This window comes from Emys orbicularis, chromosome 10 (genome assembly GCF_028017835.1).
Source record: "Emys orbicularis isolate rEmyOrb1 chromosome 10, rEmyOrb1.hap1, whole genome shotgun sequence".
NCBI classification, from domain to species: Eukaryota; Metazoa; Chordata; order Testudines; family Emydidae; genus Emys; species Emys orbicularis.
In genome coordinates, this window is record NC_088692.1 from 11,054,809 (window position 1) to 11,079,178 (window position 24,370).

The window sequence follows — 24,370 nt, forward strand, 5'->3', positions numbered from 1 at the left end:
AAACAATTGCATGTAAATTGTTGTTTGTCTCATAACTTAGATACTGGTGGATTTGCTTTTCCACACTACCTCTGTTGACGTCACAGCGCGTGTGTCATGCCCATGTTGCTTCCACAGTAGATCTGTCACTCTGAATTGATGGGCTTTTAATGAGGAAAACAAAAGGCATCTACCTCAATTAGAGTTTTAAATTCCCATCCTGTATCACCAAAACAGGATCTCCCTAAAGAGACACTAAATCAAAAGAACACTCTCATTGTCAAACAGAACAAAGAAATACATTTTACTTTACAGGGAAACCAAATATTAAAGCTGTTTGAAAATGAAGCAAAACATTTTAAAGCAGAGCAATTGAAAGCTCAAAAAAGAATTTCTAGCATTTATTCCCCATAAAAGAAAATCCATGTCTTTACCCCAAAAATTGAACTGCTTCTCCTGGCAACATTATATGGATAGAGATTGTTGGATATTTAATTTATGCACATTTAAGTCACTTATGTAGACTGCTCTAGAATGTGTGCTGCAAATAAAGAAAGTGCTTTGGTGTGAAAATAATCCTGTAGCGCAGGGGCATTGGTCCACAGTGTGACTGAGACAGATTAATGGTAGCAGTTAGGAGGTGTTAGGATGTCGTGAGAGTGAGACATAGTCAGGGCAGTGTCTCTGAAGATATGTCTGGTTGGGTGGTTGCTGCTCATGTAGGCGTACCCAGGCTAGCTTTGCTTTAGCTAGAGATCAAAGCTAGCTTGAGTAACAATAGCTGTGACGCCGCAGCAGCATGAGCACAAGCTAGCATGGGCATGAACACGGGCGAGCCCAGGGTCGGTAACCTTTCAGAAGTGGTGTGCCGAGTCTTCATTTAGTCACTCTCATTGAAGGTTTCGGGTGCCAGTAATACATTTTAACGTTTTTAGAAGGTCTCTTTCTATAAGTCTGCAATATATAGCTTAACTATTGTTGTATGTAAAGTAAATAAGGTTTTTAAAATGTGTAAGAAGCTTCATTTAAAATTAAATTAAAATGCAGAGTCCGCCCCCCCCCCCGGACCGGTGGCCAGGACCCGGCAGTGTGAGTGCCACTGAAAATCAGCTCGTGTGCCGCCTTCGGCACCCGTGCCATAGGTTGCCTACCCCTGGGCTAGCCGCTCAGGTATGTACCCAGGGTCAGGAAGCTAGTCTGTGCTGCTGCCACTGCTGCTGCAGATAAACTGCTACTGTCACTTGAGTTAGCTTTGATCTAGGACAGGTAGCTCAGATATGCTTACATGATCTACAGTTACACCTCCTGATTGCGGTGTAGACATACCCTTAGGCCAGTTTACTAATGCTTGTCCCTGATGGACCAGGGATCAAGAGGAGATGCATGCTGGGTAAAACATGCTGTAGTGAGTCTAAAAATAAAACACAAAGGGAAAATATAAAATATTAATAACTTTATAGTGTGTCACCTGCCCAACCAAAGGCACACAGGCAGTTGGAGAACTTTAATAAGAAATATTACAGCATTAAAATTAGCCATTGATCAGAACCAAAGTTCTGGGCCAAGCATTTGGGGAAAAATTCAGATCCAAATCCCAACTTTGCAGCTCAGGCACATCTCTAATTACAATAAATAAAAGTACCAGTATGATATACCTGCCCTCTAAACTAAGAATCAGCAGAACTGGATTATAATCCCATAATAATCAGGATTATAATAGCAGGGTTATAAAAATAGGATTAGAATAGTGGGGGGTTGTAGGTCATGCTTGAGGTTAATTGCTAAACGGTGTTGAGGAAGCTTGCACAATGACTGCTTCCACTTTACCTAAATATAGATAGTGCTGTTAGTCTCATAATTAAAAATTAAAAGGAAAAATCAAGACAACAAATTAGCTTGTGAGTGGGGGATGTGAGCACCTAATACCCTTTGGCCCCTACCCAAAGTGATGTCCACTCCTTCTTGGCTGACCGGAGTGTTGCTCCAACATGGGCATATTGGAGAGGAATATTGGGGGTGGGATGAAGGAGATATTTTGGAGGAATCTGTATTCTTAAAATAGTTTTAAACTCTAAATTAAAAATTGTCCAGATGATATCCAGGGAGATTATAGACATGAAGATAAAGATTCTGGAGCAGTGATGGAAGCTACCATGAAGACGATAGAGAAAGGTCTGTGCAGTAGGATGAAGATAGGAATATGGCAGTGGCTCAAGGTTGCTTTCAAAGTATCTAGTGTAATATGATTTTAATTTAATCTCTATCATGAATGTGAGTAACATGGGAGTAAAATTACATTCAGAGAGCAAAGTAAGCGCAGATGCGCAAGGCAGTGTTAGTCCAGCCTCCTGAAAGATGAGGGCAGAGTACTGGTTAGACAGGAAGGATGATGATCTGCTGAGCATGGAAGATAATATATCAATACTTCAGAGTGTGCTTGTGCTTCCCTATCTGAAACACAATGGGCCATTTTAATCCCTGGCATAACTGTTAAAATCAGTGCAATTCCACCAGAACTGTGGATGGGTAATACTGTATATTCCTTCTGTTCCCCTGTTCTGTCATTTGTGGTGGATTAAAAACTGGAATTTAGTTTGTCACTATTAAAAATATTTCATTTATTTTGGCTCAGGCATGCAGTGAGTTAAAGAAGTTGCCTTTCAGTGCTGAAGGCTATCAAATTCAATGTAAGTTACAGGTGAAAATGAGTCGTCAGGTTTCCTTCTAGTCCTCATTTGTGCATAGCTCAAAAAAAAAAAAAATGGTGAGGACAGTCTCTGCCAATTGCATGACTAGCAGTCTTTACTCACAAGGCCAAGGACTGGAATAGCAAATGATGCTGAAGGTCAGAACTATGGTGCAAGGTGCCTGCCTGGATCGTTGCGGACTTAAGTTATAGTGTGTTTAGTCTCTCCTTTCCTGAATCTTAATACCGTTGCCTTTTAGAACTATGTGTGTACAATATAAACCTTTAAAGTACATTTTGACTCTCTGTTGAGCAGGATGCATAAAAAGGACTAGGCAGTTATCTTTTCATTTCTCCAAAAATAACTAAATTGCTCTGGCATCAGAGAGGGTGTGATGTCCCTTTGCTGCCAAAGTTAAAAAACCTTCAGCTCCTCAGTATGATCCATTCCACACAATCTGCAACTCTGTGATTGTTTATTTTAACTTGACAGCTGCCTGAAATAATGGGCATTGAGTGATGCGGGTACCATTTCTGTCATCTCCCCATTTTTCTTTCTGGGGCAGTCCTATAAAAAACCCTTCCTTGTTTGGTTGTTTGTTTCCCTTCGTAGACCTCTTAAGAGTGAATTGGGCCCAGCTTTTCATACTGTGTATGCCATATCCACGACTGTCTTCCTCTTCTCCAGTAGGCTGCCATTGAGACTGTGTTCCAGTGCGCAGAGATGTGTGGCTTCTTCACAAACTGTTTTATGTATTGGCCATTGTGACTGGCATTTGGCCATGGCAGGGCTTGGTCAATTCATTAAGCCTCTCAGCATGGTTTGCTGGAGGAGGTTGCTCTATAACCTGGGTCTCTCCCATAGCACTGCAGAGCAGTTGTTCCAGGTTATCAGGAATCCTGTAGTAGGAACAAACTTTACAACCACTTCTAATGGAAGTTGAGTTACCCTCAGTATGTCCAGTAGAATAATTAAAAAGCAAAACTGCAGCAACATCATCTAGTTCTGGAGGCTCTGAACACATTGTAGTCTCTAACTTGTCTATTTCCTGGTGTTCCCACCACACTCGTGTTGCCTGCATTCTCCAAGTCTGTTTCTTATCTAGTGTTGATTCCAGTGTATCTTTATAAGTGGAGAGATAAGCTTGGTAGGGGACTTCCTTCAAAGGAGAAAGTGCAGCATTCAGTTATCAGATGCTCTAACATGTCTGAAAATTTAGCTTAGAAATTACTTGTAATGCATTGCTCCTTCTTCCCAAATGCACCCTTCCCTCTCCTAACCCCAATCTGCTTGTTTATTGAGTGTGGGGGCTTTTCTCATTTGCTTGTAGTTATTGCCTCTGTGTGCTGTGTTTGAGTCTAAACCCCTGCTCTTGTCCCCTTTTCCAAGCACAGATCCCTTCCAGAGAGCAGAGAATCCCAGAAACGGCTGAAGGTGCTGAATGCTGCTGTTCTGCGATTATCCAAGAACATCAAAGAGCTGCAAGATGAAAATAAGAGCCTGAAAGCAGATCTAGACCGAGTGCTGAGCAGTTCCCCTGCTTCCAGCAAAACAAAAAGTATGTGTTGAAAAGTTAAGGTAGGGAACTAGGCTTCAAATACACAGAAAGGAGTTGGGAGAGAGGCACAGTTCATAGACAACATGGCAATATGGATACAGCTCCTAGAGGCATTGCAAATGTGTTACCTGAAAATGGGCAGCAATCAACTATTATTCCAGGAGCATCAAACTCGCTCCTTGAGTAGACTGAACTACCTTTTCAGTTAGGGTCTGTGGGCCAGGAGTCACTAGCAAGGGGCACATTTTGCTGTCTCATCTGACTGCAGAATGTGTCTCTGTAGCTGGCAAAGTTACAGATCATACTGAAAGACAATTACATTCTGTTTTGAAAAAATAAATGCCTTTGTGAAACTGTCCTTCTACTGGTCACTAAGGCTTGGTCTACACTACAGACTTATGTTGGTATAACTACGTTGCTCAGGGGTGTGGAAAATCCACATCCCTGAGCGACACAGTTATACCAACCTAACCTCGGTGTAGACAGCGCTATGTTGACACGAAGGCTTCTTCTGTCGACATAGCTACCACCTCTTGGGAGGTGGAGTATCTACACCAATGGGAGAAGCTCTCCTGTTGGCATAGGTAGCATATTCACTAAGTGCTACAGCAGTGCAGCTACACCGCTGTATGTGTAGACAAACCCTAATTTACCCCTTTATGCATTCCCGCCACAATCCGTTCACACACCTCCCATCCCCATTTGTCAGTTTTCTCTCTTTTGCTTACCCACAATCCAATCCCCCACTGCCTCTAGGGAGTCTTCCTCATTCTCTTTTCCCTCCCACACCCTTGTGGCATTTCCCCTCTGGGTGCTGTTCTCTGAAGGGGGAGTGAGGAGCACCCCTTCTTTGACATTGTGGGCTATGTGGCAGTAGGAATCAGGGAAGGGGGGGGGGGCGACACTGCGCTCTGGTGTGTGGTAGTGGGGTACCCAATCAGGCATGAGTTCCCTTCTCAATTCCAGTTGCTCCAGCTCCCTCCCAGTCTCTTTGAGCTACAGCAGGCACCTGTAGGTCAGACCCCTTTGTTAAATCAGAGGGAATTACAGACTGGAGGAAAGTGTCCTGGGGCCATGTGTTTGACACCCATGCTTGTATCCATTCAGAGAGTCTGGAGGAACAAGACATTCCCCATAAAGCCCTGTTTTCCATCATCCAAAAATATACTGTACTGGTTTAAATGGTCTAATTTGAAATGGTTTGAGTAGGATGTCAAACATTTCTAGACCATTCCGTCTCTAAAGCTGGTTTTCAGTCTCCTACAATGAGGTGGACTTTCTGAATGGACACAAGCTTCCTTTTTCTAGGGATTTGTGTCTCACCAATCCAGCTTCTTGTTTAAAACCTTGTTACCTTCTTTAGATTACAATGAGTGGAGCAGACAGAGGCTGATGAGACGGATTTCAGAACTGGAAAAAGTGAGTGACAGAAATAATATAGCCTGTCTTATCAATGGTAGAACAGAAAACATAAAGTCACTGATCTGTGTTCATGGTGCCTTATCCTTCCAAGTATCAGCTTGGTGCACTCTCTCTTATACATATGAACAGCTATCTATACTGTTCCCTTTTCTGCTGTGTCATACTCATCTTGTATAGCTGCGGCTTTAAGATTAATCTCCCTTTGATCCTGCTTTCCTTTCCTCTTCCCTAGCCCGGGCAGATCCTCATCTGGTGTAAATCAGTATGGCTCCATTGAAGTCAGTTTGTACCAGATGAGGATCTTCCCTCCCTCTGTCCCCCTCCTCCCCATATCTTATAGAAGCAGAAAGAGAAAATTTTCAATTTTCCCCCCTGAACCTCTAGGAAGTGCATGAGATGGAGAACAACAGATTGCAGTCATCAGCTAATGGCACATCACCATTGCTTGCTCTGCCACCTTCAGCTTCTGTACAACTGGATCAGCCAGACACTCAAGAACCTGACCCCCTTGAAGAATGTGAGCATCTCCGAGGGCTGGTGAAGAAACTGAAAGGTGATAGGAGCGCACTTCAAAATCAACTGGCCAGTAAATAGTAAGTCTGACTATTGTCTGGGATGTTACAGTCTCTGACCTTGTCTACACTAAAGGGAAAAGTCGATCTAAGCTACGCAATTTGAGTTACATGAATAGCGTAACTCAAATCGACAGAGCTTAGATCTACTTACCGCGGGGACAACACTATGCGACGTCGATGGAAGACACTCTCCTGTCAACTCACCTTACTCTTCTCAATCCGGTGAAGTAAAGGAGTCGACGGGACAGCAATCGACTGTCGATTTAGCGGGTTTCACTAGACCCGCTAAATCGACCGCTGATGCATCGATCACCGCAGGGTTGATCCTCTGGTAAGTGTAGACAAGCCCTCTGTGACAGTCTTTTCATAGGTGTGAAGCGTTTCACATTGTATCATGAAAGGAGCTATGTGAAAAGTTTCTCACATTTTAAACAAAATTGGAGCCATTTGAGGTTTTGGGAAGGGTTTGGCTGGATTTGCAAAAAAGGTTTAAAAATCCACTCTTTATCATATCAGCTTTGTAAAAAGTTTTGCTATTTATGAATGGCAAGATTGACCATCAAAAATGGAAACTTCTGCATGTTTCTGAAGAATTTTAAAGGCCAATGAAATTTTTGGAAAGATAACATTTGAAGAACACTAAAATTTCATAGTTACTTCTTTAAATCATTTTGCGAACCTTTTTCAGTTTTGCTGTGAGAATTTTGCAACAGAAGTTTTGACCTGATCTACCATTTTCTCCTCTGAAACATACCTCTCATTTTCTGCTATACTCTGGCATTCATCCTCCAACTGAGCAGCTGAATTCCTTTGCTATTTCTTACAGTAGTTGTGTTTGTCAGTGCATGGAGAGAAAGCTTAACTTTACCAGGTGCTTAGATGTGTGCACAGAGCAGCCTGTATGTTAATATGATCCTTCAGTGCAAAGATGCACATGGACAAAGACCTAACATCAATACCATGCAAAAAGTCCTTTTTCATCTAAACCATGTATACCATAGTGTGTGGGGTTATAAGGACAAATATATACTTATTTAAAATATAAAATTACTGTTCAAGTTTAAACAAAACAGATTTTATTCAACATTAGAAGTGTAAGCAACAAATAATTCTTCTAATGCACTGAAATGCAAATTATATAAACATTGCCTTAGAGCTTAATTCCCTATTCTCATACAGTTCAGAGGTGAAGCAATTACAGCAAGCAAAGACTGAATTGGAGCGGGAACTGCAAAAGCTGCAGGAGATGGAGAAAGAAAAGAGTGAAAAAGAGGAGACTTTGAGGTACCGTGAGAGGCATTTTCCAATTTTGAAAGGGACTGATAAAGTTGAGTATGACACAGTTCTCATACTAAGTGGTTCAAAATATGCAGAATGTCATATGAAATGTGGGGAACGATGAGTAAATGAGGTATCTGGGCAGAACTGTTTTGGCTAAATGATGATGATCTTGGAATAAGTTTTGGGGGAAGGTGATTTGAAGTATGAATGATATCTCTGTGTCTGGAGGGATGGGGGACAGGAGTATGGTGGAAGAGCTGAAATGTAGGATTAAAGTAGGGCTGTCAAGCAATTAATAAAAACTAATTGCGTGATTAATTGCGCTGTTAAACAATAATAGAATACAATTTAAATAAATATTTTTGGATGTTTTCTATATTTTCAAATACATTGATTTCATTACAACACGGAATACAAAGTGTACAGTGCTCATTTTATATTTATTTTTGATTAAAAATATTTGCACTGTAAAAAACAAAAGAAATAGTATTTTTCAATTCACCTCATACAAGTACTGTAGTGCAATCTCTTTATCATGGAAGTTGAACTTGCAAATGTAGAATTATGTACAAACAAATAACTGCATTCAAAAATAAAACAATGTAAAACTTTAGAGTCTACAAGTCCACTCAATCTTACTTCTTGTTCAGCCAATTGCTCAGACAAACAAGTTCGGTTACAATTTGCAGAAGATAATGCTGCCCACTTCTTGTTTACGTCACCTGAGAGTGAGAACAGGCATTTGCATGGCACTGTTGTAGCTGGCGTCGCAAGATATGTACCAGATGTGCTAAAGATTCATATGTCCCTTCATGCTTCAAGCACCATTCCAGAGGACATGCGTCCATGCTGATGACAGGTTCTGCTCGATACCGATCCAAAGCAGTGCGGACCGACGCATGTTCATTTTCATCATCTGAGTCAGCTGCCACCAGCAGAAGATTGATTTTCTTTTTTGGTGGTTCAGGTTCTGTAGTTTCTGCATCAGAGTGTTGCTCTTTTAAGACTTCCGAAAGCATGCTCCACACCTCTTCCTTCTCAGATTTTGGATGTCACTTCAGATTCTTAAACCTTGGGTTGAGTGCTATAGCTATTTTTAGAAATCTCACATTGGTACCTTCTTTGCATTTTGTCAAATCTGCTGTGAAAGTATTCTTAAAACAAACATGTGCTGGGTCATCATCCGAGACTGCTATAACATGAAATATGTGGCAAAATGCGGGTAAAACAGAACAGGAGACGTACAATTCTCCCCCAAGGAGTTCAGTCACAAATTTAATTAATGCATTATTTTTTTTAATGAGCATCATCAGTATGGAAGCATGTCCTCTGGAATGGTGGCCGAAACATGAAGGGGCATACGAATGTTTAGCATGTCTGGCACGTAAATGCCTTGCAACACCGGCTACAAAAGTGCCATGCGAATGCCTGTTCTCACTTTCAGGTGACATTGTAAATAAGAAACAGGAAGCAGTATCTCCCGTAAATATAAACAAACTTGTTTGTCTTAGTGACTGGCTGAACAAGAAGTAGGACTGAGTGGACTTGTAGGCTCTGAAGTTTTACATTGTTTTGTTTTTGAGTGCAATTATGTAGCAAAAAAAAATCTACTTTTGTAAGTTACACTTTCATGATAAAGAGATTGCACTACAGTACTTGTATGAGGTGAATTGAAAAATACGATTTCTTTTGTTTATTATTTTTATAGTGCAAATATTTATAATAAAAATAATAATATAAAGTGAGCACTGTACACTTTGTATTCTGTGCTGTAATAGAAATAAATATATTTGAAAATGGAGAAAAACATCCAAAATATGTAATAAATTTCAATTGGTATTCTATTGTTTAACAGTGCGATTAATCATGATTCATTTTTTTAATCTCGATTAATTTTTTTGAGTTAATCGCATGAGTTAACTGCGATTAATTGACAGCCCTAGATTAAAGTAAACCTTGAAAAGCTGGTATGTTAGTCTGGATGACCTTTTCTTGTCCTCCTTTTTGCTTATGAGGAGAGAGCTGTAGATCCTCTACTTTACCCTTCCACCCTGACTCCTAACAGTGTGGTTTCCCATCCACTAGAGGAGTTACAGTATTTAGAACTGAGCAGCGATCATTAGAGAGACAATCATGGCAAAAAATGTGTTCCCATTATATCAATCAGAAACTAACATCAAGCCAAAGTAAAACACACAATTTTGCCACAATCTTGTATCTGTCAGTCACTGAATTATTGGGTCAGGTGCAGAGGCATAAAAAATAGCATCAAAAGTATCACTGTGACCTTGGTCACTGTTAATTTTAATTTAGTACTCTGACATCTCTCTTTGTGAGTTCATTTTCCATATCTGTCACTATGGAGACATGCATTGTGTGTTCCTGTACAGCAGAAAAGTTCTGGCTATAAATAACTCTGCACTCCTAACTATAGGGAGGAAATCCAGAACCTTACACACAAAGTGAGAGAACTGGAGGCGGAACTACATGAAGACAAGAGACAAACTGCAGATGATACCATGGAAACGCCAAACAAGGTATAACCTCATTCTTTCTTGCATCCCATTTGTACCCTTACAAATTGGGCAGTTGAAGTCTTTCTGGTTGATAGATATTCAGGTCCATAATGCAATTGTGATTTCTTCAGATCCCTTCCTATAGTAACTTAAACTGTAACCAAGGAAGGTTGTTGCTTGTTTAAACCAATTTCATTTGTAAATTATAATTTTCCTAGATGTGCCTTTCATTTGCAGATGTGTCCTCAAGGGAAGAATGTCAGCAGGCAGTCCCTTTTGTTGCTAATCCTTTTAGAAACAGTTGTACTTTATGGGCCAAATCCTTCACAGAGGACCAGATTGACAAAAGTATTTAAACACCTAAAGATGCGGATAGGCACCTCGTGGGATTTACAAAAGCACTTGAGTTAGGCACCTAACTAACTTAGTGGATATATAAAAGTGCCTAAGGTGTCCATCTGCATTTTTAGGTGCTTAAATACCATTGTCAGTCTGGTCCCAGCTTCTTATACAAGCAAAATTCCCATTGAATTCATTATGAGTTTTGCTGGAGTAAGGATTGCAGGCTTTAGCCCTCTGGGTGTGTGATGAGTGGGCTTAATTTAATAGATTCATAGATTTTAACTCTTATATAACATAGGCTGTAGAATTTCACCCAGTAGTTTCTGCATCAAATCTATAATTTCTGGGCATATCTTTTAGAAAGATATCAAATCTTGATTTAAAGATGGATAATGCACTACACTGGTAAATTGTTCCAGTGGTTAATTACCCAAAATTTTGTCCGTAGGCTTTATGGTGATTGTCTACCCTTAATGTAAAGCTGGTCCTTGCTTGCTCAGTGCAGTATTACAAGAGCTCACACATTGAAAAGATTATTTTTTAAACAGAAAAAAGAATTGTGGGTTTAAAAACACTTCAAGCAGATACTTTTAGGTTAAAAATATAGAGTAGTACATTCAGTTTACATTGGACATTGTTTCACACCACCAAAGAGAAATCCATTGCAGAGCCTTATGATTCTCTTCCACGCATCTGCATTTTTACTAATACCCAACAAATTTAAAAATAAAATCCTCGGGAGCATGAACAGAAACAACCAAGATACCAAAATTGATATTAGTATCTGTTAGAAGGTTTGTGCTTTGACAGCTTTTGTTTCTGTATTATTACTAAATTTTATCATCATGCAGTTTGCACAGTTGTGGAAAGATTTCCTAAATAAAGCTAGTGTATTATATTGATGCTTTTTCTTTGTTTGGTATTGCATGTATTCCTGGAGATCCAAGGGCTATGACTTTTTATTAATTTGTACACATTGCATGAATTGGTCTCAGATTCAATACCTGGCCAGTTAGCCCCTTGAACCACATATCTTTTTATTATTCTGTTTTCTATATTGCCAAAAGTGTGCGACTTTTCCCATTAGGATTAGCTTCCTTTAGTCTATAATCCAAAAATGGATTTTTTGGTGCTAGTTCCTACTTCTGTGATGCTGACATGAATTATTCAGTATTTGTCTTCAGCAAAAGACTGCGGTGATAGGGAGTTTCAAGTAAGTAATATTGCTGGTGTTTTTGATCACAGTGTTATGAAAAATAGACACCAGAACATGGATAACAACTTAATATGAATAAGAGTGTCCGCTTGCATAGGAGGATGTTGTTTTGGACATAAGATGCCATTCTGTCTGGGTCAGTTTTATGTTCTGTGTTGTGGACTGATGAATATTAGATAGGGTCATGAATTCCAAGTAACTTTTTAAAAAAACCAAAACCTACAGATTTTTTGACCAATATCAGTCCTTTGATTGAAAATACAGGTCTTGTGCCCATTGTTTTTAATCATTCTTGTCTTCCTATTTATGTTTAATTTTAATAATACACTGTAGCTTTGAATATAAGATGATCCATTTAATAAACTTAGGTCCATAATTCAATTTTTTTTAAGTGTATAAGTAAATAAGTCCTTTCAACAGAATACAAAGCCCTTCTCAGTTCTCATGTAAAATAAACTTTCTATGTTATTGTAAAATGTTTTGTAGGAGAATGAATTAAATCAATCTTCAAATTCTGCTTATAACTTTTTGTTGATTGATTAGTAAAATATCACTGACATTTTCATTACCATCCTCCTAGTAAGGTGGAAAATTTGGTTTTGTGCCTGGGCTGGTGGATTTTCACTACCATTTTTGCTGTATTAAATATTGACAAAAAGGCTGTCTTAAATATTTCTAAAGCGCAGAGAGTGGATCTTCCTGGTATAAAACCTGGTTGGTCTTCATGGATTATAATGGTGGCTGTTCTCTTGTATAATTGCATTGCTAGCAATTTGGCAAGGGTTTTGTCTCTTTATACAGCAATGTGGTAGGTTTGTGTGAACTACAGCAGTGGGGTCTTTTTAGAGTTGACAAATGGAGCTAGCATGGCCAAGTTAAGAGAGCCTGCTAATAAGTTAATTAGGTGGGCATAGTCAACACATCTAGTAACGGTTGACTAATCTCTTTTGGGCAGCTTCTTTTAAAGTGTACAAGCAGGCTGTCTGGTCCAGGCATTTTGCCTGGTTGTAGCTTTTTAGTAGCTGCTTGGGTTGCTTCCCTTGTGAGGCCTTCTCTCCCCTCCCCCCCCGCCTCCCCCAACATTTTGTGCCTCACACAAGTATAGTGTTTTAAGTTTTACAGTGTGTGAGAATTCCTTCAATATTTTCCTGGTAGGTAATTGTATGAGACAGATTGACATGTTGTGGATCAGTCATGTGATTTGCCTGAGACAGAGTACCAAACTGTACCCTTGTAACCAGAAATAGGAAGCTCTTTGTTTTTATCCTTACTTTTCCTTTGCTTTCCAAGTTGCTGATTTGTTAAAGGTATAAAGAGGAACAGGATTGTGTTCATTTACATTGGACTCCCCTTGTTGGTGTTTCAGGATGGCCATCCCATCAGTAAGTTGAAACAAATGAGTATAAGACCAGTTATGCGGTCCTTACACTTGCAAAACTCCAGTGGAAATTAGTGCAAGTTTTGCCTGTGAAAGGACTGCAAAATCAGGTCCTTTGGCATAAATTCTCAAGTTGTCAGCATTACAAGTTATGTCATTTTTCAACAAGAGAGTAACTGCCACTACGGGAATGGGTATCTAAGAAATACCTACAATAATACACCTTTAGATATTTAAATAAAAAACTCTAATTTCACATCCAGTTCACAGTTAAGACAAGTGAGGAGTGTATTTCGCTGTAAGAATTTTCCAAATTCTGAGCTCAACATAACAAATGCAGATATCTTTTAAAATAGGATTTTCTTCTCCAACTTCCCTACATCATGTGAGAAAATGATTTCTTCTCCTGTTGAACTCCCTCTTTCTTTCCAGTCCTTGCTGTCTTACAGCTCCAGAAAGAATCCCATACCAGCAATCCCATTTAGTATGTACACTACATTCAAGTGTTTTGCCTTCACAGCCTTCATGTGCCCGCTTTCATCAGGGCAAAGAAGACAACAGGAAGGAGCAAGCAGCCAAACTCATCCAGAGCCAGTGGAAGGCATACAGAAACAAGGTGAAATTCTTATAAATGGACAGAGAGGGTTTTTTTTTTAATATCCTGCTACCTCACCTTCATTTCAGGGTATTGAGTAGCCTGCTGATGAGCATCAGGAATCAGAGCACTGATGCAGTCATAACTAAATGTCTGACTTTCCTTCTTCCCCTGGATATTTCTCCTTTCTTCAGGGCCACTGATTAAGGATAGTTCTTTTCATTTCTGTCATCCTGTATGCTGGAAACTCTGCTGGCATTCTAACAGTGAATGTGAATTTTGCTAGGACCAGGCATGACTTGACTGAATTAATGGGAAAGGTGTCTGTAGTAGCCAAGACAAGGATAAAGGAGTACTGAGTACTAGAGCTGGTCAAAAAATTTCCATTGAAACTGTACTTTAATGGAAAACTTGGTTTTTGATTAAAATGACTTTTTTCATAATTGTCTGCTTTCTGTGGAAAATTTTGATAGTTTTGTCAAATAACAAAAAACAAAAACACACCCAGAAACTGAGTATTTTTAAATTTTTGGCTAAAAACAACTATTTTGATTCTAAAATGCTGCTGCACTGTTCCTTGAGAATTGTAGTTAAGCTGCCTCATGTTCCCATCCTCCTCTGGGCTGGGCTCTCCAGCTTGACTTCTCCCATGACTCATCACAGCCATGTGATTCCCCCAGTATATGGCCTCCCTCACCAAGAGATTTCCCATGGGAGATGTAGTCTTACCAGGGATCCCAGCCTATAGAGGAGAAAGGGAACATGAGGAACCCAAACTATAACTCCCATCAGGCACCCTGGAGACATTTCAGAATTTAAATATGTTAGATTTTGATTTTTCACTGAAAATTTGAAATTTTCAATGGATAACTTGGATTTTTTTTTTCATTTTCATCAACATTTTTCTCAAAAAGAAAACCTATTTTCCAGCAAGCTCTGAGTACAGAAAGTGAGCTAAAACAGAAATGCAAGACATTACAGATTTTTGGAACTTGTATTTAAGTGCCAGAGTTGGAAACCAGTGCTCAGATGTTGAGGGAAAGAAGTGGAATTAAGACATTCTTTCCATAACCCAACCAGTCAGGGCCCAAATGTGAGAACCTGATTTTTAGAATATGTGAGACAGAAGCAAAATAAATGATGCAATGAAAAATAATAAAGTAAGGTGCATGAAATAAAGAGGTTTTAAATTATTTTGAAAGGTATTATAAAAAGTTTTGGGGAAATCCGTTCCATGGCTTAGCGTTTCTGAGATCAGTAATTTGCAGAAGTAAATGGTGTGGCCAGTCCAGGTTCACGTAGGATAATACTGTCGGTATATGTGGAGCTAAAATGAGTGGTGGTCTTTGTAACTCAGTATGGTTCAGAGGGATGATTCTGTGCCACTTAAACCATCACTGCAAACCTGGAAATTCCTTAGCCTGAGTTCCATCCAGCTAGGATAAGGTGACAAATTAAAAGAATAGCTTATATTAAATTTTGTTTTATGAACAAACAAAGTAAATGATGCATCTCTATATCCATGATTTCAGGGGTTAGAAATAGGGGAACATAAAAAATCCACTATCAAGCTAAAGAATAAACAATCCCCCAAAAAATCCAATTCCAGAAAGCTTCCCCAGGGAAGAAAAACTGGGGTTTTCAGTTGTTTTGGGATGTCTTTGTAGTAGCTGTAAGAAAATATGAGACCTTCTGGAGTAATCTTTTATTAAATAAAAGCCATAAATCCTTATGATGTTAATTTAGAAGTTTTCTCCATTTCAGAAAGAAGAAATTGCTCTGGATCAGGTGAGTGTGTATCGCACCAATAAAATGACAATTCAGGTTCACTTTGTAATAAACAAGTAGAAACAAGTAGTTATGTAATTTTTTAAGCGATTTTATTATGAGCAGGAGCACTAAGTATTGCTATACTAATAGTTCAGGTTGTGTGACAGTTTACCTTCTGACATCCTCTTTTCAGTTGTTCATGACTGACCTAAACTTTCTCCTTTTGAGTTCAAATTTTCTATACGTGGTCTCTGCCAAAAGATGCATCCTTTCGGAAAATGGAAGCAAAAATGGTTCTGGCACTTTTGAGTATAAGGAACTGCGGGTGAGATGGAGAAGAGTTTTCCCATTATAATAAAATAATTCTTGCAGCCTTTCTATCTTCAAAAAGGCTGGATGTTGACATTTGACATGGAAACAGCCCTCATTAAGAAGTGCCTGTTACAAGGCAAGTGTGCCCCGTCCCCTCTTGGGGCGGGGTAATTATTTTCCCTGTGGTTGCATCCTTATGATCACCCCTTGTCTTGGGGTAGTGTGTGTGACAGGTTTGGGCCCTTTGGGGTGTCACCTGATGTGCTGGGGTTTAACTGAGCCTCCCCTGCTCGATTAGCCTGGGTTCCCTCTCCCTGCTTTGCTGGATTAGGCTCTCCGGCTTCTTGCAGCACACACACAGGTAGGGCCACACCCCGCTGCCGATACAGACTGAAGTCAGCTCTGTGTGAGAGGGCTCCCCCAGCACTCACGTGCCCACTCCCTTTAAGCAGTACAAACCCAAAGGTTTTATGAAATTTGCCCCCTCCCTCAATGTGGAGGGAGATATGCACAACTTCTTGTGTCCCTCCCCCCATTAGAAATTAATTACGTAAACTGGGTTATATTATAATCAAGCAATACGTTCATTAACTACAAAAGGTGAATATTAGAGATAACAGACAGAACAAAGGAGATTACTGAGCAAATAAAACAAAGTACGCAAGCTAAGCTCAATATACTTAAGAAACAGTTTACAAAATGTAATTTCTTACCCTAAATGTTATTTTAGGCAGGTTGCAAAGTTTCTGTGGTTCAGAGTTCCAGTTATATTTCTTTTCAGACTGGACCCCTGTCTCAGTCTGGACTCCCCCTGCCTTCCCTTCAGGTGGCTTTAGCAGTCTTTCTTCTTGGGCAGACAGGCCATGGAGAGGAGGAGCCACATTTGCCTTCCTCCCCACCCTTAAATAGGATTTACATAAGGCAGTAATCCTTTGTTCCCAAACTTGACACTCCCCAGTGGAAAGTTACAAGAAGTCCCAGGTAATGTTTAGTATCAGGTGACAAAGACCACCTGACTCTGTAGTATCACAGCGAGTATCACATGGGTCAGTGGCAGTATGGAATGTCCGCAGGAAGGCCAAGCCTTTTCACAGGCCATTGTCCTTGCTGATGTGCCATCTGCCCTGTCTGGCTTTTCCATTGTTGTACCTGAAGTGTTAGCAGTGGACGTCACCCAAAGTAGCATAGTTGAAATACAGACACATAGTCAATATTCCTGAGTCTAGATACAGAAATGATATAGGCATACTAATTGGATAATCACATTCAATAAATTATAACCTTTCCAATGATATCTTACAAGACCCATCTTGCATAAAGTACATCTCAGTTATGTCATATTCATATCATAAGCATATTTTCATAAAGAATATGGAGTGAAACGTCACAGTGTGGCCTTGCAGTAAAAATCATTGTGGCCGCTCTCTCTCTCTCAAGGTTGTGTGGCCCAATGGCCAGGGTCAGGGTGACAACCCCTTCCCACAGAGCTATGGGACCTAATGGCCTGCATCAATATGGCTCCCTGGTTCGGCCGGGGTACATCATCTAGTGCTCAGAGTCACTGTGGCTGCCTGGCTCAGCAAGGCAGTATGGCCTAGCAGCAAGAATCAGTAAAGTCACCCTCTCTCAGGGCTGCGTGACCTAGTGGCCTGAGTCAGCATAACTGCCCCTTCTGTGGGGCTGCATGGCCTAGTGGCCTGTCAGGGGAGTGGGCCATCACCCCGGAGTGGGTGGCGGTCGGGTAGGTGGACCCGGCCCTCCCTGCTCCCCTGGATCTCAGCTCAGGGCCCTGTGAGTGGCAAATATGCCCGTCAGTGGGGAATCCACCCCGAAACACGCTGACCCCATTCGATACCACAACTAGTCCCCCTAAGCTACTTCCTCCTACCTGGTTCCTGATGCCTGGATGATGCACCACAGTCACCCCTCATGGTGAGGGAAGGCCATTGTATCACCCGAGTCCCTGGGTAGGGTGCATCATGGGAGATGTAGTTCAGCCTGGTAGCCCAGCTCATAAAGGACACTGGGCATTGGAGGAAACTGAAATAAAGCTCCCATGAGGCAACATAGCTGAATAGCTGAATTGAAGTAGCTTTTTAACAGGTGCTTAGATTTTTGACAAAACAATCAAAAATTTTCCACAGAAAGCAGACGTCTTTCACACACACAAATTTGTTGAAAACTCAACTGTTTTGACAGGGTTGATAGAAAATTTATGACCAGCCCTCATTGTAATAGAGTTCTTAATGGCATGATTGTATACTATTTCTCACCTAGCACAACATAATATCATATGCATTTTCTTCTTTAGCCTTAGAAAATCTGCTTTGAGTAGGTTAGTAAAGAGAAGGATGAGAAGTGCCAAAGCTCTTTCCACGCTCTTCCAGTGTGAAACTGTATATAACATCTATCAGAATGGTGATTTTAAAATGTCACTGTAGCAGGGTGGACACCTGCTCCGGCCTGGAAGGGCCAGAGATAGCCCAGGGAGTACGCAGTGTGAAGGCTGAGCTGATTGGGGGAAGTGGCTGCAGCTGGGGCCACGCCCCAAACAGCCTCAGCAGGCCTATATAAGAGGCTAGGAGCCAGGCGCTCAAGAGTCTCTCTTTGCCTTCAGAGAGAGAAGGGCCTGGCTGCAGGGAGCTAGACAGGGTACCTGTAGTGGAGCAGGGCTGGGGAAAGGCTGGGGAGCTTCAGCCTGGATAGCCCCAGGCTGCGGCCTGGTAATAGGCCAAGGGGTACTGGGGGTTGCAGAGGGCAGCCCGGGGCTAGGTGGAGGCAGCAGGTCCAAACCCAACCTTGCCAGTGATGAGTGGCCTATACTGCAGTCTGCCCCAGAGAGTGGAGGCTAGTTGGTGACTGGCAGTGGCCTTATCCTGAGGCGAGGTGGGGTTAGTGGGTGGGGGTTCCCCTGGGAGGGGAGACCTAGTGTGTGGGTATTGCCAGGGGGCAGCACCCAGAGCAAGGGGCACCGGGGTCCTGGGAGGGACACGGGGGCCAGTGCAGAGGACAAGGCGGATCACCGGCCTGCAGAGGGCGCTCCAGAGGCTGGTGAGCTAATTCCCTGGACGACCAGCAGGAGGCGCCGCAGGGGTGAGTCCGCTCCTCTTACAGTCACTTTATACCCTTGATATCTTCTGATATTTGGGGACCTAGTTGAGAATTAAAATCCCTTAGCAGATAGGAAGAACGTTTGTTTAACATAATTACCAAAATGTTTGCCAGACTCCACTTGATTTCTGATGATGTTATCAAGCAGAAAAGCCTGCTGGATAGCTGGGAACTAAGATGGGAATATGACTACATTGTTGTATCTGTGAAATATGGGCTAATGTTGGTAGCTTGAATTTAATTGCGTTTGACAGGCTCCATAATGTGCAGATTCTCAGGTTAAATTTACTGTGGAGTTGTATGTCTGTGCATTTCTTTTATAATTTATAGGTTGGAACCCTTTTGGATTCCAGACCAGCACACGTGAAGTGGTTAAGCGTGCCTCTTGATGAGAGGGGAAATGCCTGCACATTAAACAGTTGTCATTGCACAGGGAAAATAGTTCTCTCTCCTGTAATGCCTTTTTCCCTCTGGACACTACTTTAATTTGTAGCTGCTATCTTTCAAGGGAGTTAACATCCATTTATCTCTCTCCCTGCTAGGCGGCTGTTGTGATTCAGGCAGCTTTCAGGGGACATTTAGCTCGGCAGAAATTGTTATTGAATAACACACTCAGTCAAAAATCTCCCACCATGCATAGCCTTGGAAATAAGGTAACTGTTGGGGTAAGTGGGGACATAGACACAACGTGCTTCTTCATTTTCCCATTATTTACAGTCAGTTTACAATGCAAAGTACTAGGCTTCCAAGCCTTCCAGGTTTAGTTCTGTAACTCATCCAGTGGCCTTTTTTAATACTTTGGTGTGTGGTGTCATTTAAATTCCAAAATGTGTTAAGCCCATTTGTTGGCTTTCCTTTTTACCATCTACTTCATAGTCCTCCTGAGAAATAAAGCCATACTATCTCTGTGCAGTAGGCTGCAACCTGTATCCAAGCTGCTGGCTTTCTTTATCTGGTTCTGTCATCAAGTAAAAGTAAAGGGTTATATTGTTAGGGTGCAGCCTTTTCAAAAGCTGCACTTGCACCCAGGCACTCATGGAGTCATAGCGCTAGGCAAACATTACTCATTGTGCTTTAGAAAGAAGAAGTTGAAAATGATGGTTGGTTTGGAGCCTGGTATCCAGCATGCTCTGCTGAAGATTTGCAGTGTATTTCTTAAATCATGTCACACTTGGCCCTGAGTGCCAGGCTCTGAATATAAAAAGACTTCCTTACTGATTACACATTTTAGATGCTGTAAATGTACTGGTGTCCTAAGTAGCCATTTAGATCTAGGGCAGTCTAAAATGAATGAAGAATTCTCTAGCCAGGCCCTCCATCTCACTACACATTATAATATTTAAGCTCAGCTTCAGCTCAGTTTGGCGGCACTAACAAACTTTTGCTTTGTACAGAGGTCAGACCCATCTTGGAGATTGCCTTAACTCTCTTAGCTTGAGGACGAGTCCTGCCCACAATACCACTGAAATCATTTAACATTCATTTCAGCTGCCTACCCTTTATCTGTTGTATAGTTGTTTAACAAGTGTATGATGACAGATTATCATTGGATCAATAGAAGTCTAGTAAAACCTCACTGGGCTGCAACCCAAAAGAAATGAAATGCTTGCTCACTGCCCGGTGACACCACATTCACAATCAAGAATGAAAATGTCAAAGGTGCGGTTATGTTGGCAAGGAATTTGTTAAAAGGCTGATTTTTTCCTTTGGTCTCTACATTGCAGGGCCCCAACATGTCTCACGGGTCCAGCTCTTTGAGCTTGTCTTCTGACTTCAAGGAGGATGAGGAGGTTGTGACATTCATCCAATCAGTTTTCCGGGCTCACTTAGCACGTAAAGGACAACATGAGGAAAGGTAAGTCAGAAGCAGGTGTCTCCATCAGGACACAGTATTGTTACTTATTTGCATGGCTATATCGATATAAAATTGTAGTAGAGGCTCCAAGGGAGCAAAAGAGAGAGCCGTTTGGAGCAATAGGTATGTTCAGTATGAACAGTTCACAAGTAAAATGTGTAGGAGGGGCATGCAACAAAAATTCCCCGTCCTTCTATTTCTGCAAGGGTTCTTGTTGCAACTGTAATCTCCTCAGGTATTCTCATTGTTTTTGTCCTTTAGAGGTGGGAAAAATAAGTGTAGAAAATGATTACTATACCTTTCACATACGTAACAATCAGTGCTCAGTGCTACTGCGCTGGGCTAGTGTAGGGGAGTCTAAAGCCCTAACCTTAAGAGGAAAAGGCTAGAATGGAATCTCATGTGCAGCCCAGATTTGTGAATTTTTTAGATGTACAATGACTGTATCGAAAATCATTTCCTTTCTTTCCATAGTTTACGGTCCCCAAAGTTTTAGATGCTCTCATAGTTAGAGGGCAAGCCGCACTGCTGTCAGAGCTCACCCCTCAGGTGACAAGCCTAAGCTTTCTCCTCTCTCAGGATGGAATCATATGATTCTCCCACACTAAGATCCCTGTGTACTAACCCTGAATTCCTCAGCAGGGTTATTTATCACAGGCAGTCCCCAGCCACTACACCTCTGCACTCTGGGGGCTGCCTGTGACAAATGGTCTATGCTGAGTGACCAGAAAGCATTTTCTAAACTCTGTATGGTGTATTTTTAATAGTGGGAACACTGCATAGAGCAAGAGAACAAGGATTTTAAAACAATAAACAGTCTACATGCATTGTGTCAAACCAACCTAACAACTTTTTTTGACGTGATAACAAGCCTTGTGGATAATGGGGAAGTGGTAGATGTGGTATATCTTGACTTTAGTAAGGCTTTTGATACTGTCTCGCATGATCTTCTCATAAACAAACTAGGGAAATACAACCTAGATGGAGCTACTGGGTGCATAACTGGTTGAAAAACTGTTCCCAGAGGGTGGTTCACAGTCAAGCTGGAAAGCATATCAAGTGGGGTCCCACAGGCATAGGTGCCAACTCCATGTGTGCTCTGGGGCTGGAACACCCACAGAAAAAAAATAGTGGATGCTCAGCACCCACCAGCAGCCCTGCGGATTGGCTCCTTCCCCTCACCCCCAGTGCCTCCCACCTGCCGGTAATCAGCTGTTCAGCAGTGTACAGCAGGCACTGGGGGAGAGGGAGAGGAGCGGGGTAGGGAAGAGGTGAGGGGAGGGAGCCGAACGGGACAGGAAGAGGTGGGGCGGAAAGGGGTGGAGATGGGACAGGAAGAGGCGGGGCAGAGGTGGGGGCTTGGGAGAAGGGGTGGAGTGAGGGTGGGGCCTGTGGCAGAGCACGGGTTTAGCACCCCCGGGGAAATCACAAAGTTGGTGCCTCTGCCCACATGGATCGGTCCTGGGTCCAGTTCTGTTCAATATCTTCATCAGTCATTGTTAGATAATGGCATAGAGAGTACACTTATAAAGTTTGCAGATGATATCAAGCTGGAAGGGGTTACAAGTGTTTTGGAGGATCGGACTCTAATTCAAAACGATCTAGACAAACTGGAGAAATGGTCTGAAGCAAATAGGATGAAATTCAATAAGAACAAATGCAAAGTACTCCACTTACGAAGGAACAATCAAATGCACACATGAAAATGGGAAATGTCTGCCTAGGAAGGAGTACGGTCAAAAGGACCTGGAGGTCATAGTAGATCACAAGCTAAATATGAGTCAACAGTGTAACACTGTTGGGGGAAAAAAGCAGATGTTATTCTGGGATGTATTAGCAGGAGTGTTGTAAACAAGACATAAGAAGTAATTCTCCCACTGTACTCCGCACTGATACAGCCTCAACTGGAGTATTGTGTCCAGTTCTGGGCACCACATTTCAGGAAAGATGTGGACAAATTGGAGAAAGTCCAGAGGAGAGCAACAAAAATTATTAAAGGTCTGGAAAACATGACTTATGAGGAAAAATTGAAAAAATTGTGTTTGTTTAGTCTGGAGAAGAGAAGACTGAGAGGGGACATGATAACAGTTTTCAAGTATATAAAAGATTGTTACAAGGAGGAGGGAGAAAAATTGTTTTTGTTAACCTCTGAGGATAGGGCAAGAAGCAATGGGCTTAAATTGCAGCAAACGCAGTTTAAGTTGGACATTAGGAAAAACTTCCCAACTGTCAGGGTAGTTGAGCACTGGAATAAATTGCCTAAGGAGGCTGTAGAATCAGGGATGGCCTACCTAATACTTAGTCCTGCCTTGAGTCCAGGGGACTGGACTAGAAGACCTCTCGTGGTCCCTTTCAGTCCTACAGTTCTATGATTCTGTGCAGGCTTGTCCCCCTATGTCAGCCAGGTAACCCAGTTTCTTCAGGCTCCCTCTGCAGAACCCCTCTGTGTCTGGGCCCGTTCTTCTGGACAAGCCAGTATAAGGGACTTTTAAACTTTTTAGTATCCTTTTGATCGTAGGCCCCCAGCCCTGGCAGAATCAGTCTTTTAACTTTCTTGGAGCCGTGGTCCACAGACCAATTAATAGCCCAGACATCGTTTTCTTAAAGACTCATGAAGTGTTTTCTTGAAGAAAATAAGAACGGCCATACTGGGTCAGACCAAAGGTCCATATAGCCCAGTATCCTGTCTTCCGACAGTGGCCAATGCCAAGTGCCCCAGAGGGAATGAACAGAACAGGTAGTCATCAAGTGATCCATCCCCTGTCGCCCATTCCCAACTTCTGGTAAACAGAGGCTAAGGACACTGTCCCTGCCCATCCTGGCTAATAGCCAATGGACCTAGCCTCCATGAATTTATCTCGTTCTTTTTTGAACCCTGTTATAGTCTTGGCCTTCACAACATCCTCTGGCAAAGAGTTCCACATGTTGACTCTGCATTGTGTGAAGAAATACTTCCTTTGTTTGTTTTTAACCAGCTGCCTATTAATTTCATTTGGTGACCCCTAGTTCTTGTATAATGAGAAGGAGTAAATAATACTTCCTTATTTACTTTCTCCACACCAGTCATGATTTTATAAACCTCTATCATATCTCCCCTTAGTCGTCTCTCTTCCAAGCTGAGAAGTCCCAATCTTATTAATCGCTCCTCATACAGAAGCTGTTCCATACCCCTAATCATTTTTGTTGCCCTTTTCTAAACCTTTTCCAAATCCAATATATCTTTTTTGAGATGGGGTGACCACATCTATTTGCAGTATTCAATATGTGGGTGTACCATGGATTTATATAGAAGCAATATGATATTTTCTGTCTTATCTATCCCTGTCTTAATGATTCCCAACATTCTGTTCGCTTTTTTGACAGCTGCTGCACATTGAGTGGATGTTTTCAGAGAACTATTCACAATGACTCCAAGATCACTTTCTTGAGTTTTAACAGCTAATTTAGACCCCATCATTTTATATATATATATATATGTATATATATAGTTGGGATTATGCTTTCCAATGTGCATTACTTTGCATTTATCAACATTGAATTTCATCTGCCATGTTGTTGCCCAATCACCCAATTTTATGAGATCCCTTTGTAGCTCTTCGCAGTCTGCTTTGGACTTAACTATCTTGAGTGGTTTTGTATCATCTGCAAATTTTGCCACCTCACTGTTTACCCCTTTTTCCAGATCATTTATGAATATGTTGACTAGAGACTCCAGTACAGACACCACTGTTTACCTCTCTCCATTCTGAAAATTGACCATTTATTCCTACCCT

The 24,370-nt window shown here is 41.5% G+C and overlaps 1 protein-coding gene across 1 annotated transcript in view; it reads left to right on the top strand.

Annotated features, from left to right (window-relative positions):
- The window catches only part of IQCE (IQ motif containing E), a 40,892-nt gene that overhangs the window by 11,633 nt on the left and 4,889 nt on the right, over positions 1–24,370 (top strand). The window contains exons 12-20 of the mRNA XM_065412447.1: positions 4,061–4,224; positions 5,588–5,643; positions 6,031–6,239; positions 7,401–7,505; positions 9,937–10,039; positions 13,475–13,570; positions 15,314–15,337; positions 19,285–19,407; positions 20,467–20,597. Coding sequence (XP_065268519.1) covers positions 4,061–4,224; positions 5,588–5,643; positions 6,031–6,239; positions 7,401–7,505; positions 9,937–10,039; positions 13,475–13,570; positions 15,314–15,337; positions 19,285–19,407; positions 20,467–20,597 — 1,011 coding nt within the window. The remainder of the gene's footprint in view (positions 1–4,060; positions 4,225–5,587; positions 5,644–6,030; positions 6,240–7,400; positions 7,506–9,936; positions 10,040–13,474; positions 13,571–15,313; positions 15,338–19,284; positions 19,408–20,466; positions 20,598–24,370) is intronic.